At 57.1% G+C, this 13,661-nt stretch overlaps 1 protein-coding gene across 1 annotated transcript; it reads left to right on the top strand.

The window, feature by feature from the left end:
* On the top strand, positions 4,669–13,308 carry HOMER3 (homer scaffolding protein 3). The gene is made up of 10 exons (XM_018051463.1): positions 4,669–4,839; positions 6,540–6,621; positions 6,706–6,862; positions 7,320–7,451; positions 9,115–9,222; positions 10,298–10,419; positions 10,940–11,096; positions 11,429–11,539; positions 11,649–11,732; positions 12,841–13,308. The coding sequence occupies exons 2-10, from the start codon at positions 6,608–6,610 to the stop codon at positions 13,030–13,032; spliced, it is 1,077 nt and encodes a 358-aa protein (XP_017906952.1). The 5' UTR covers positions 4,669–4,839; positions 6,540–6,607; the 3' UTR covers positions 13,033–13,308.

The raw sequence follows: 13,661 nt of genomic DNA, 5'->3' as shown, positions 1-13,661 counted from the left end.
CTAATTCTCTCCTAAGAGTTGAAACCCTGGGGAATTCGCTGGTGGTTCAGTGGTTAGGATTCTGCACTTTCACTGCCTAGGGCCTGGGTTTAATCCCTTGTCCGGGACCTCAGACCCTACCAGCCTGCAGTGCACATCCGATCGCATCTCTCTCTCTGGCTCCAAACTCTCCTATGGCTCCCCAGTACCCTCAGAAGGAAACCCACCTGCCTCACCACCACCCATGAGGTTCCATCGGGCTCCTGTGGCCTCCTTAGCCCTCAGCATCCCCTTGCTTTCTTCCTACTCACTCTGTTCTGACCACCCTGGCGTCCTGGCTGTTCCTCCAACACACTAGTCCACCCTCACCTCAGGGCCTTTGCACATGCTGTGCACTCTGCCCAGAGCACTCTTTATAATTTGCGATCCCTGTTTGATCCCTCAGGAAAGATGCAAAGAGAGAGGGTCACGTGCCCAGGAACACACATCAAGTCGGAATGACTCAGGACTTAAACCCAGACCTGTCTGACTAACACCCGCAATCCAAACCCTCTCTCACCAGTTCTTTCACATTCAAAACAGGCCTCCAGACCAATCCACCATGGAGGTGCATGAGTCTCAGCCTCTCCAGGTTTTGCTGCAGGTAAGTGCCAAAGACCCTCAGCTTTAGGCCCAGATGCCCTGCTCAGGGGGCTCCTAGGCCCACTGGACTCTCAAGTCTCCCACTGTCTCTCCTGATGCGGTCCTGGTTTTTCTGCCCCACTTTCTGCCCTTCACATGAACGGATGGTAGAGCCTTCAAGGACGGCACAGCCAAAAATAATCAGGCCCCGACCTACCTCCCCAAAAGTGGGGCAGCCCCGCCCAGCCACCTGGTACAACGGAGGTAATTAGTACATGTGGCAAATGAGGGTAATTAGGTCTGTGGGAACCAAACCACGGATCCAGGTTTGGAGTTTGGAGGGGGCTCAAGTTCTGCTTCCCTAACCCCCAACCCACCCTGGTCCTGGGAGGTCTAGTCCATAACCCAGTGACAGACCCCCCTGCCCCAGCCCCTTCGTGCCAGGGCTGGGGTGGGATGGGGTGGGGGAGGTGGGTACCAGACTTCATTACTTCCTGGGGGCTGTTTGTTTAATGAATTAACCTTGGCCTTTGGCAGAAATTGAAATAGATCTGAATTTAAGGTAGAGTCAGTTTTTGTGTGTGAGTTGAGAATCATCAGACTTTCCTCTGCCGTGAATCCCAAGCAGCTCACCCGTGCTGGAAGATGCCAAATCCAAGAGATGCCTCAGCTGAGCCCTTAAGATACCCTCGGGCTTGGGGAATCAGCTCTGAACACAGACACTTCCACCAGGAGGGAGGGTGTCAGGGAGGGTGTAGCAGGAAAGAAGCCTTCTTAGAGAAGAGGGCATGGGGTGGGGGTGGGTGGGGGTTTGAGGAATGAATAGGAGTTTGCTAGGAGGATATGACCCTGTGGCTGTCCCAACTGGCAAACCTGGCATAGAGAGTAGGAGAAGGAGGGTGGTCAGAGAGGCACATGAAGGGCCCAGGGCTAAAGATTTAGAGGACATCGTGCCACGTTGGACCCATTTCTGTCCTCAAGAGCTCACATCTGGTTGGGACCCTTCAAACCCTGAAAGTCTTAAGAACTTGGCTCAGTATCAAAACCGCCTGTCCAGATAGCCAAGAATAACTATGACGTTTATAACTAGCAAACATTTATTAAGCTCCTGGCCCTCTTCATGCCAGGCCATATTGGAGCCTTACAGGAAGCCTCAGAAGTGGGTACCATTCTTAATGCATGTTTTATAGATGGGGAAACTAAAGTACAGGGAAGGAAAGTGATTTCTTTAAGGTCACCGTGCTGGTAAGAGGCACCCTGGCTCATGTGACATTGAAGGCCACCAAGGACCTAGGCAGGGCCCTTGGGATCCCTTCCTTCTGGGAACATTTACAGAGTTCCTGCTGCAAGTCAGGCTTGCTCTAGGTGGCGGGACAGAGGCTTGAACAAAGTGGGCAGTAACTAAATCATGACATAAACAGACCTGAGTGGTCCCTGTAATCCATGCCAGGAGGTTGGGCACGTGGTTTTGGGGAAGAGTGACAGACATCTCCCCCCTTTGCTGCTCTGGTGGGACAGGAACCCTCCAGGGAAGAGAGACAATATAACTTCAGCCCAAAGTCTGGGTCAGAGTTAACGAGACAGAGGCCAGAGCCTCACCTGTAAGAGCTGCTCTGTTCCCTGCCTGGTCCCTCCTACGGTAGGAAGCGCGGTCCCTCAGGTCCTTCCTCAGCCCCAAGAGGAAGTTGTCATTTCTAGTCAGCCACCTTGGGTTGGTGGCCTCTGTTCGCCCCTCAAGGACATTCCCAGTCCTTTGTAAAGAGAGGCCCAAGGACCACGCAGAAGAGGGCTCAGGCTGAGGTGGGAGTGGCCGCTCAGGGCAGCCTCCTACTCATCTATGTCCAGGGAACAGTGAGAAGCTGATGGTGCTGCCTGCGTTCTTCCTGCCTCCTCCTCCCACCCCAGCCCCATGAGCATCAGCCCATTCTCCAGGCAAGAAAGCCCAGTTTACACTGACAGAATCATTCTCTCAGTTTGAACTGGCCTAACACAAGTGCAGGTCAGGGCTGCTCAGGGCCAGCTCCATCCCAGTCCTTCCTGGAGACTTGAGAGGGGACCCCATTCTCCATCACGCTATTGCCTCCTCGCCCACCCGCCCCCACAGAACAGCCACCTGACCCCAGCTCTACAGCTGGCCAGTACTCAGCACACGCTGAGTGGCCTCCAAAAGCCTCAGCCCTGCCAGCACCTTTCCAGTTACATTAAAAAAAAATTTTTTTTTTTTTGTTATAAGGAAAAGTCACTCTCTGCACGGAACAGACGGTATTTTCTTTGTTCCCTACAGTGTTCAAGCGTTTTGTGGCTTCGGGCCTGAGAGCGAAGCCAAATCCTTTGCTTATGCAGATGCCGTGTGAAGTTAGAGGCAGGTGCAGAAAGTGAGGCTGTGGCTCTGTTTCCTGAGCAGGAGTGATAGTCCCTCTCACGCTGAGTGAGGTTCAGGCACGAGGATGGGTCAGTTCTGGCCACAATCGAACCAGTAAATAAGTCAGGGACCCCAAAGAAAGGGATAGGGTGGTGCAGCAGGGGTGGGCGAGGTCCCTACCAAGCTCAGGATAGTCAGAGAAGCATCTGGGAGGTGAGGGGGCAGTGGAGCTGAGCCTAGAAGGACAAAACAGAATATAGGCCTTTGAGAAAGGCATTCTAGGTGAAGGAAACAGCTTCAGCAAAGGCTGGGAGGGAGGAAAACTCAGATCTTGGCCTGGGATGAAGGCTCCAGAAACGACGCGACCTAGGATTCACCTACAGGTAATCTGAAGGGAGCGACCAGCTCAGATGTGGAGGAAACAGACAAGAACAAGTAAAGGAGACAGAGGAGAGAAAAAGCAAGAAACCTTGAATGTGGGCTTCCCAGGTGGGGCTAGTGGTAAAGAACCCGCCTGCCAATGCAGGAGACATAGGAGATGAGGGTTCCATTCCTGGGTCGGGAAGATCCCCTGGAGGAGGGAATGGCAACCCACTCCAGTATTCTTACCTGGGGAATCCCATGGACAGAGGAGGCTGGCAGGCTACAGCCCACAGGGTCACACAGAGTCAGACACGACTGAAGCGACGGAACATGCATGTACACGACGCTCAGAGCTTCATGGAAGTGCAGGCAGGCCTTCCTTGGTTCAGTGCCCCTGGCCGTGAACCGATGGCACGGTGTGACTCTGGAGGAGTCTCCAGAGAAAGGGTGGAGCTGGGACTGACAAGGGGGCTCCACAGGCTTGGACCAGGAGATCCTGGCTCAGCTCTAGAAGGGCTGTCTCCCAGAAGTGTAGGAAGGAAGCAGTGACAAGCCCAGGCCTGTGGACCTCCAGGCAATTCACCCACTCGGTGGCAAGTGGACATGGACATTCCCCCCACCTGGGATTTGGGGACCCTTTAACAGCAATGATAATCCTAATCCAGCCTCATCAACGCTGTGAGAGCTGTTTGGGGAGACACAAAAGCCCCAAGGTGGCAGAAACTCCCACCTGGGGATCAGAGAGGTGTGGGAGAGCAGGCAGGAAGGAATCTGAGCAGGGCACCTGGGATCAAGCCCCATTAGGGGCCTACTGGTTGCCTCTCTCTCATCTTCAAGCTTCCTCTCAGCCAGGGTCTCTTTCTTCATTTTCTGCATACGGGCACTGAGGACCAGCCACGCCTGGGTCCACCAAGGGGCAGATGTGCCCTGCACCTGGATTCCCTTCGGGTGAAGAGGGACCTGACTCCCCATCACAGACAAAAGCAGCCGTGGCCCAGAGGATGGGGACACCCCCCCCCCCACACACATACACCCTTGAAAGGAGGATGAGGCCACATTCTCCTTTGTCCGCTTAGGTCTGTCTGCCTGTCGCCTGTGTCTCTGCCTCTCTCCTCCGTCTGGGTCCGGGTCTCTGGCTCTACCCTTTGACTGTCCCCCTCCGCACCCTTCTGAACCTCTTGCCCCCCACCCTCTCCCTCTTTCCCCCTGCTCCTGCCCCTCCCTCTCTCCCGCCCCCCCGCCGCGGAGGGCCGGCAGGGGGCGCTGCGGGGCGGCCTCGGCGGCCCGGGGAGGCGGGGCGGGCGGCGGCCGCGTCGGGACCCGCCGCGATGGGACCGGAGGCGGCGCGGGCGGCGGCGGCGGCGCAGACAAAGGCGCGGGCGGCGCGGAGGGCGGCGCGGAGGGCGCGGGCCCCGGAGCCAGCGAGCGAGCGGGGCGCCGGGCTGCGGGGAGTCGGCGCCGCGGGGCGGCACCCGTCTCGCGCCCGGACACTTGCGGGGCGCCGAGCCGGCAGGGTGAGCCCGGCCAACCGAGCCAGCGCTGGGGGTGCGGGGGGCCCCGAAGTTCGAGAGCCCCGGAGAGGGTGCTGGGGGGGGTCGCCGAAGTTCGGGATACGGAGGCTGGGGGCGGCTGGGGGAGCCCCGAAGTGCCAGAGCTTGAGAGGGCAGGGGACCCCGAAGTTCCGGAGTCGGGGTCAGGGAGGGGACATTGGGAGGGGGTTCCGAAGTTCTGGCCCCGTCGTTGGAGAAGGCTGTGAAGGTGTCTCCGAAGTTCCGGACCTGGGGTGGAGGGGCGACCCGAGGGAACCCCGAAATTCCCGACCTGGGGATGGAAGGGTGGCAGGGGGTCCCCGAAGTTCAGGAGTCAGGGACAGCGCCAAGGATCCCCTAAGTTCTGGACCTGCGGTTGCAGGAGGTAGATAACGTGTCCCCGAAGTTCTGGACCCGGAGTGTTGGAGGGCCGTGGCAAGGGATCTTGGAAGTTCCAGGGCTGGGGGCGACACTTCCTGAAGCTGGGGCGTCCTGGACCTGACGCGGGTGGGGTTTTGATCCCGAATGAATATCCGATCCCCTGGACTGGGGCTCGTGGGGTGGGGCTTCGACCACCGCACGCAGTGTTGGATCCCGGACACGCGGCGCGGTTGGGCTCCCCTTGGGGAGCCCCGAGGCCGGCGGCGTCCGAGGCGCATGACTAGTTGGTGAGTAACTTTCCCCAGTGCAGCAAGTCGTGGCAGGAGCGTCCAGACAGGCAGGAGGGACCTGAGTGTCTGAGACCCCTGCGCCCCGGAACCCCGGCTCGACCCGGGACCCACCCCCAAGGCCGGCCAAAGTCACCGCCCCTCCCCCACCCCGAGCTCCGGTTTCAGACCCTGTGACCAGTACAGCAGCTGCCCAGAAGGGAGGGAGTGCACTCCCCACTCTGACCACGGGGGCTGCGGAGTCCGGGCCTCCCTTCCCTCGGTCTGCCTGCCCTCGCCCGGGTCTCTCCAGGACCTGGTTCCTGCCCAGCCGCAAGTACTGGGATTCAGTGGTGATGGGTGGCCACCACAGTGGACCTGTTCAGCCACGTCTTGTCTCTTTAACTAGGCTGCAGGCTCCCTGGGGATTTTTGGACTTTGACTCCAAGGCGTGCCTCTGCTCTAGAGTGGAAGCTGGGGGGTCTCTTTGGGGGCCCTGTGGGGGACAGGTCTCCCAGTAGGCACCCGGTAACGCCCCACTCTTTTGATGGAGGCCCTGCTTTGAAGAGTGCTAAATGAATTTGTCAGAAGGTGCTGAACGGGAACTGGCCTTGGCCTCCTCGGCCCAGCCCAGAGATAGAGAAGACTTCACTGGGAGTCCTGTAAGCAGGAAGATGCGAGGTTTATGCTCAGGATGTCAGGTGCCACCTGGCTCCTGTCAGAGGCCATCTCCATCTGGAGGATGTTCCTGCAACACTCAGGACAGGAGATGGCCTCTGGTGGCTCAGATGGTAAAGAGTCTTCCTGCAATGCAGGAGACCCGGGTTTGATCTCTGGATTGGGAAGATCCCCTGGAAGAGGGAATGGCTACCCACTCCAGTATTGTTGCCTGGAGACTTCCATGGACAGAGGAGCCTGGCGGGCTACATTCCCTTCACTTTGGGGTTGAACTTCTGTGAATGGTGTACGTGGGGCTGGACGTGCTTGGCCTCCCTCATCCTGGCCCAGGGGACACTCACAAACCCCCTCTCCCTCCAGAGGCCAAACCAGCAGTTCCTACCATCTCACTGGCTGCTGCTTGGAGCCCACCCAGACCAGCCTGACCAATGTCCACAGCCAGGTGAGCCCCTGCTTCTGCCAGCTTGACCCTGAGTCCTGGGGGTGGGTGTATTTGGCCCCCACTGAGCACCCTCTCCCCACACAGGGAGCAGCCCATCTTCAGCACACGGGCACACGTGTTCCAGATCGACCCGGCCACCAAGCGGAACTGGATCCCTGCGGGCAAACACGCACTCACTGTCTCCTACTTTTACGATGCCACCCGCAATGTCTACCGAATCATCAGCCTTGGGGGTGCCAAGGTCCTGGTGGGGCCTGGGTGGGGTGGCAGGGGCCAAGGATCCCAGGACAGGACTGGGTCCATTTGCTGCCTTGCTGTGTGTCTTGGGGGCCAGGGGATACTCTGAATTTTTCTGAGTCTCCATCTTCCTCCTGAAATGGCTCAAGCCAAGTGGTGCTAGTGGTAAAGAATCCACCTGCCGATGCAGGAGACGTAAGAGACATACGTTTGATCCCTGGGTCAGGAAGATCCCCTGGAGGAGGGCATGGCAACCCACTCCCATTCTCCTGCCTGGAGAATCCCATGGACAGAGGAGCCTGGTGGGCTACAGTCCATAAAGTTGCAAAGAGTCGGACAGGACTAAAGTGAGTTAGCACAGAAGGGCTAATAGAAGGCGATTTTCTCTGGGGGTTTCCTATTGATTATTTTACCAGTTCCATCACCCGTGAACTTTTCTCCCTGACCTCACCTTCCCCCAGGCCATCATCAACAGCACTGTCACTCCCAACATGACCTTTACCAAAACCTCCCAGAAGTTTGGACAGTGGGCAGACAGTCGCGCCAACACTGTCTATGGTCTTGGCTTTGCTTCTGAACAGCATCTGACTCAGGTGGGCCTGCAGGGGTACATGGTGGGAGGAGCAGGGCTGGGGTTGGGTCTTCTCTTGTGTGTACTGCGGGACCCTGGACAGATGCTGGGCCTCCATCTTCCCAGCCACAGAATGGGCATACAGAATTGGACCAGCCTATAGCCCCTTCCCACTCCCCTGGTCCACATCCCAGCTCAGCTGGCCACCTGCTTTGATTTTGAACACACCCTGCTCCTCTCTGGGTGCCTTTAATGGGCTGAGTGCTTCCCCACACCCCTGGCAGTACCTTCATCACCACCTCCTTCCACCCTCTGCTGTTTCTAGAATTCGGCATTGTCTTATGAATTGTTTCCCTGTATGGTTCATGCTCTCTGCGATGCTTTTCTTCTCTTTTCTTCTAGAAGCATTAGTTTCCCTTTCAAATTTTAGATCTTGAATTAATTTCTGCAGGCGGTATAAAGTAGGAGTATTTTTTTCACATATGAGTATTCAGTTGCTCTTGGGACTTTTTTTTTTTTTGGCCACACCATGTGGCATATGGGATCTTTGTTCCCCACCTGAGGATTGCACCCCCTGCACTGGAGGTGTGGCATCTTAACCACTGGGCCACCAGAGAAATCCTGGAACAGTTTTTGAAAACACTACCTACCCCCAATACCCCCAGTGAATTGCACTGGCCGCTTTGCACAACCCAAAGTGGGTGTATAGCTATAAAAATTTTAAAAATTACTTTCCAGCTAAGGAAATTTATTTTAAAATTTAAAAAGGTGGGGGGCTTCCTTGGTGGCTCAGTGGTGAAGACTCTACCTGCCAGCGCAGGAGAAATGGGTTCCATCCCTGGACCGGGAAGCTGTTAGACGCTGCAGAGCAAGGAAGCCCGTGCACCGTAACTATGGGTCCCGCGCTCTAGAGCCTGGGAGCTGCACCTGCTGAGCCCATGTGCCCCGGAGCCTGTGCCCTGCAACAGGAGAAGCTGCAATGGGAAGCCTGTGCACCGCCACCAGAGAGGAGCCCTTGCTCGCTGCAACCAGAGAAAAGTCTAAGCAGCGATGAAGACCCAGTACAACCCAAAATAAATAAATACATAAACAAAAAATTTTTTAAAAGGGCTCCCTGGTGGACTAGTGGTTAGGATTCCAGGCTTTCACTGCCATGGTCCAGGTTCAGTGCCTGGTCAGGGAACTGAGATCCCACAGTCCACTTGGTGCAGCCAAAAATAAATAAATAAAATGGAAAAAAAAAAGTGTATCCTACTCTAGCTGGAAAACAGGTATGGGAGATTAATGTAAACTATGACAAAAATGAGAACAGGGGGATTACTTTCCCACTGGCTGCAGGTGCCTGTCAGAGGCTCCAAGTCCAAGACTTGCTTTCTCTTTGTCACAAAGGATATTCACAAACGTCCCAGGCACGAAAGACAGATTAGCACCCACCTGAGGCTCTCCTTACTGAGATAAGCTGATTGAGGGGAAAAGGGGATCTCTTTCTCAAGGTGGCCTCCGTGAACACCCCACCCCTGCCCTCTAGCCGGATACCCACTCTGCTCCTTGGGCATCATTTTCCAAGCCTTCTTCCCTCTCTTGCAAAGTGACAAAGCTAGTGCTGGGTGGGAGTCATGTGGTGGGGCCCTGGTGGAGGGGGCTGGGAGTTTGTTGACTGTCTGTTCCTATTCCTCATCCCTCAGTTTGCTGAGAAGTTCCAGGAAGTGAAGGAAGCAGCAAGGCTGGCACGGGAGAAATCTCAGGATGGGGGAGAACTCACCAGTCCAGCGCTGGGGCTCACTGCCCACCAGGTCAGCACTCCTTGTCCCAGAACTCAACTGCCATGGAGGGGAGGGCTCTAAACGCTATGCTGGTGCTCAGGACCAGACGCTCACTGATGATATAAAACTAGAGCCATGACCGTGGAAAAGGGTCGTGGGTGCCGTGGGTGCCGTGGAGGCATGTCATAGGCCTGCCTGAAAGGAAGGCCAGAAAGCCAGCTCACGTGGCAGCGTGGAAATGTGAAAGCTGAAATGGCCAAGTAGTGGTGCATGCTTGCACACTGTCGCTTGAGTCATGTCCAGCTCTTTGTGACCCTATGAACTGTAGTCCGCCAGGCTTCTCTGTTCATGGGATTCTTCAGGCAAGAATACCAGAGTGGTTTGCCATGCCCTCCTCCAGGGGATCTTCCCAGCCCAGGGATATCGAACCTGCGTCTCTTATGTCTCCTGCATTGGCAGGCGGGTCCTTTGCCACTGAGCCACCTGGGGAGCCCTAAGTAGCGGGGTGGGGTAAAAACTGTCCCTGAGCGTTTCCCCCCACTAACCTATTCAATGTCATTGACTGACCACCTACTGTGTGCCAGGCCCAGGACTGGGCACAGGGCTTAAGAAGATAAAAGAAGTAGGCTGGTCCCTGCCCTCAGGACTGTGGTCCAGGCACCAGGTGGATTCATAATGAATTTAGCCTAATAGAGTAGGTTTCTCATAGGAATTTTAAATAGCTGTTGAAATTTGGCCCCAGGAAAGGTCATTGCGGTGAGAGAATAGCACCGAGGCTTCAGATTGCTCCCCGATTTGCAGATTATGAGTATCTGTCTCCCTGGGTTTAGGCTAGCCTGCATTAGGTTTGTTGCTGGTGGGTTGGTGAGAGCCCAGCAGGCAAGGAGGCGGGACAGGGTGCCAAACTACAGCCCAGGGGCCATGTGGGGGCCGCGGATGATGAGTGAGGAGGGGAGAGGAATAATTGGATCCCAGTGCTGGGAAGGACCTCCTGCGCCCTCTCAGCCATGACCTCTGACATCAGCCCTGACCCCAACCATGACCTAACTGGCCCTTAACTGAAGCCACGCCCTACTGTGACTTCACTTCTATCCATGCCCTTTAGGTGCCTCCGAGCCCCCTCGTCAGCGCCAACGGCCCCGGCGATGAGAAGCTATTCCGCAGCCAGAGCGCGGATGCCCCGGGCCCCGCTGAACGCGAGCGGCTCAAAAAGATGCTGTCCGAAGGGTGAGGGGGTAGCACAGGGTGCAGGGGCGTGACAGGACGAAAGGTGGGGGAGGCGGGAGGAAGTTCTCAGAAATTGCTGGGACTTGTTCCAGTGGCACAATCTGACAGTGGATCCACGCCTGGGATCCCAGTACAGGCCTGGGTTGGAGAGGAGACACCCAGATTACGCCCCTTCCAGAGCCGACCCCGCTTGCCTCATCCATTCCTTGGGGCTAGCCCTGGCCCGTCCACACCTCCCCCAGCTAATTCTAAACCCACGGATGCCTCCCCACCACCTGGTTCTGTCCACATCCCATGGGTTGGTACTGCGCTCCATGCGGACTGTGTCTCGCGGAGCGGACACAGAAGGGCCTGCTCTGACCCCACCTCCCGGGAAGACCCCGCCTCCCCGGGACGTCCCCACCCCCTTGTCTCGAGGTCCCTTGACCCCGCCCATAGCACCGCCCCAGACCCGCCTTCGCCCCGCCCCCGGCCCAGTGAGGCCCCGCCCTGCCCTCTGCCGACACCGGCGCTCTCGCAGCTCCGTGGGCGAGGTGCAGTGGGAGGCCGAGTTCTTCGCGCTGCAGGACAGTAACAACAAGTTGGCCGGCGCCCTGCGAGAAGCCAACGCGGCCGCCGCCCAGTGGAGGCAGCAGCTGGAGGCCCAGCGCGCAGAGGCTGAGAGGCTGCGGCAGCGGGTGAGGAAGCCCCACCCTCCCAAAGACCCCAGGTGGCCCAAGGGTCACTGTGAAGGTCCTGCCTCCTATTTGTGTGGGTTCAACTGGCTGGATGTGTGATCTCGGCAGGTCACTTCCCAGAGTCTTAGTTTCTTGCTCTGTACTATGGGTCTGAAGTACTGTCGGCCACAGAGGGTCATCAGACCCTAGAGTCCTATCTGCCAGAGGTGAGGTAGTGGCCCGGATTGAAGGGATGAGTTCCCTGTCATGGGCTTGACTGACCAGGAGGCGTATCCCTGGGGTGAGGAGGGTCCAGACTGGGCCATCCGGGACTGACCTGCCTGTCTGCACAGGTGGCTGAGCTGGAAGCCCAGGCTGCGGCGGAGCCACCTGCAGTCAGTGAGAAGGAGGGACCCAGCCAGTCATTGGAGCAGCTGGAGGCGCTAGTGCAGACTAAAGACCAGGTGTGTGAACGCACCTGTGTGCATGTGTGTTTCCTCGGGCCTTGCCGTCCTTGATCTCCCTCAGGGGAGCCAAGGACCGCAGAACAGATTCTGGGAACTTTTCCACCAGGAGATCCAGACCCTGAGGAGCCAGACCAGTGGATCCCGTGAGGCCGCAGACACCGAGCGCGAGGAGACGCAGCAGAAGGTGCAGGTGTGTGTGGTTGCTGTGTGGTGGGGTGGGGTGACTACCCGTGGCAGCCAGTCCCTGGTACGGGACCAACATGATCTTCCCTTCCCACGGGCTCTGGGCAGCCGTGGGCCTTCCTGAACCTCTGTTTCTTCACCTATAAATGGAGTCAGGAAGACATCTAAGGTTGTGAACGATTCAGATGACCAGGTGCATGGAAGGACTGAGTCAAATGATGGTTATTAGGACGATGTTTCATCTTCCATTCATTCAACAAGCAGTTTTTGAGTCTCTGTTGAATTTCCATTCTTGACCCCTATCAAATCCTCTCACATCCCCGTCTGAGGCCAGAAGCTTGCATTTGTACCCAGATGTGGCTGGCCTCAGAGAAGGCAATGGCAATCCACTCCGTACTCTTGCCTGGAAAATCCCATGGACAGAGGAGCCTGGTGGTTTGCAGTCCATGGGGTCGCTAAGAGTTGGATACGACTGAGTGTCTTCACTTTCACTTTTATGCATTGGAGAAGGAAATGGCAACCCACTCATGTTCTTGCCTGGAGAATCCCAGGGATGGGGGAGCCTCATGGGCTGCCTTCTATGGGGTCGCACAGAGTCGGACACGATTGAAGCGACTTAGCAGGACCAGCAGTGGCTGACCTGGCTTTCGCTGAAGACTTTATCTGAGGAACGTTCATAGGGGCATGTCCTGTGAGTCCAGCAGGTGGAGAAGTTAAAGGATCTGGTGCCCCCAGAGACAGTATTTGAGGGAACGCTCCCTGTTGTCTCCTGGGCAGCATGCACAGCAAATGCAGAGGCCCTGAGGTGGGGAGAAAGTATTCAAGGAACCACGAGGAAGCCAGAAAGGCTGAGCAGGAATGAGCAAGGAGAGGAGGGAGGGGTCTGAATTTCATTCCCAGAACAATGGGTGACAGGATGATTTTGAGGAGGAATGTGATCAGTTCAAATTGGCTGGGGGACCACGGAGTGTCTTGGGTACAGGTAGCTGGGAGAAAGCCAGCAGACAGGAAGAGTTTGGCCCAGAGTGGGGGCTGTGGTCCCTAGCACCTGCTTTGAGATGCTGGACCCTTGAGACTTTCTGGGGCCCCCAACTCTGCCTGCCCTCTCCCTGTAGGATCTGGAAACCCGAAACGCAGAGCTGGAGCACCAGCTGCGGGCCACGGAGCGCAGCCTGGAGGAGGCCCGGGTTGAGCGGGAGCGGGCACGAGCCGAGGTGGGCCGGGCCGCACAGCTGCTGGACGTCAGGCTGTTTGAGCTGAGCGAGCTGCGGGAAGGGCTGGCCCGCCTGGCCGAGGGCGCACCCTGAGTCCAGCCTCCGGGTCTGCATAGAGGAAGGGGCCTGTGGGAGCTGGTTTTACACAAACGGCTCCGCCTGGGGCACAGGCCAGGCCGCAGGCGGCACGGTGGGCCAAGCCCCGTGGCAGGGACTGGGGCCCAACTCAGCCTGGGGAGGGCTTGTCCACAGGACTCCAGCCAGCCCTGGCTGTTCACAGCTCAGAGGCTGTTTTTGAGCTTTTCATTGTGTAGAATTTCTAGACTCCCCAGGGCGCGTGCTGGTGCCCAAATTACATTTCTAAGCGTGGCTGTGTGCGTGGTGTCTGAGCAGCCCGGGTGTACCCAACCGCCAGCACTGGGCCCTCTGTCCATCTGCCCTCAGCCTGGTAAGCCACCTGGAGGGCGAGGTTCAGAAAGCCCGAGGGAGCGTGCCCAGGACACATGGCTCTGCTTCCCCATCTCCCTAAGCCCTGCCCATGTTGTCTGGACCACCTTGGACTAACGTGGACCCTGATTAATCCCCCCGCTTTCACTTCACTCTAGCCACAAACCCCAAATACAACCAAGTGGGCAAGTGGGGAAGCTCCTAGAATGTGGCCGTGTTCACTAGGCATGGAAACGATCTCTCCAAAACATCATGTCTACATCTGGGTAGTAGAG

The sequence above is a fragment of the Capra hircus genome, chromosome 7, assembly GCF_001704415.2.
Source record: "Capra hircus breed San Clemente chromosome 7, ASM170441v1, whole genome shotgun sequence".
Classification (NCBI taxonomy): domain Eukaryota; kingdom Metazoa; phylum Chordata; class Mammalia; order Artiodactyla; family Bovidae; genus Capra; species Capra hircus.
The sequence above is the reverse complement of the archived record's forward strand: the minus strand, read 5'-3'. Positions and strand labels throughout refer to the sequence as shown.

Bases quoted from the DNA above. Each gene is read 5' to 3' on its own strand.
- HOMER3 (XM_018051463.1), top strand. The intron at 7,452-9,114 runs GTGGGCCTGCAG...CTCATCCCTCAG, and splicing joins CTGAACAGCATCTGACTCAG to TTTGCTGAGAAGTTCCAGGA. The intron at 10,420-10,939 runs GTGAGGGGGTAG...GCGCTCTCGCAG, and splicing joins AAAAAGATGCTGTCCGAAGG to CTCCGTGGGCGAGGTGCAGT.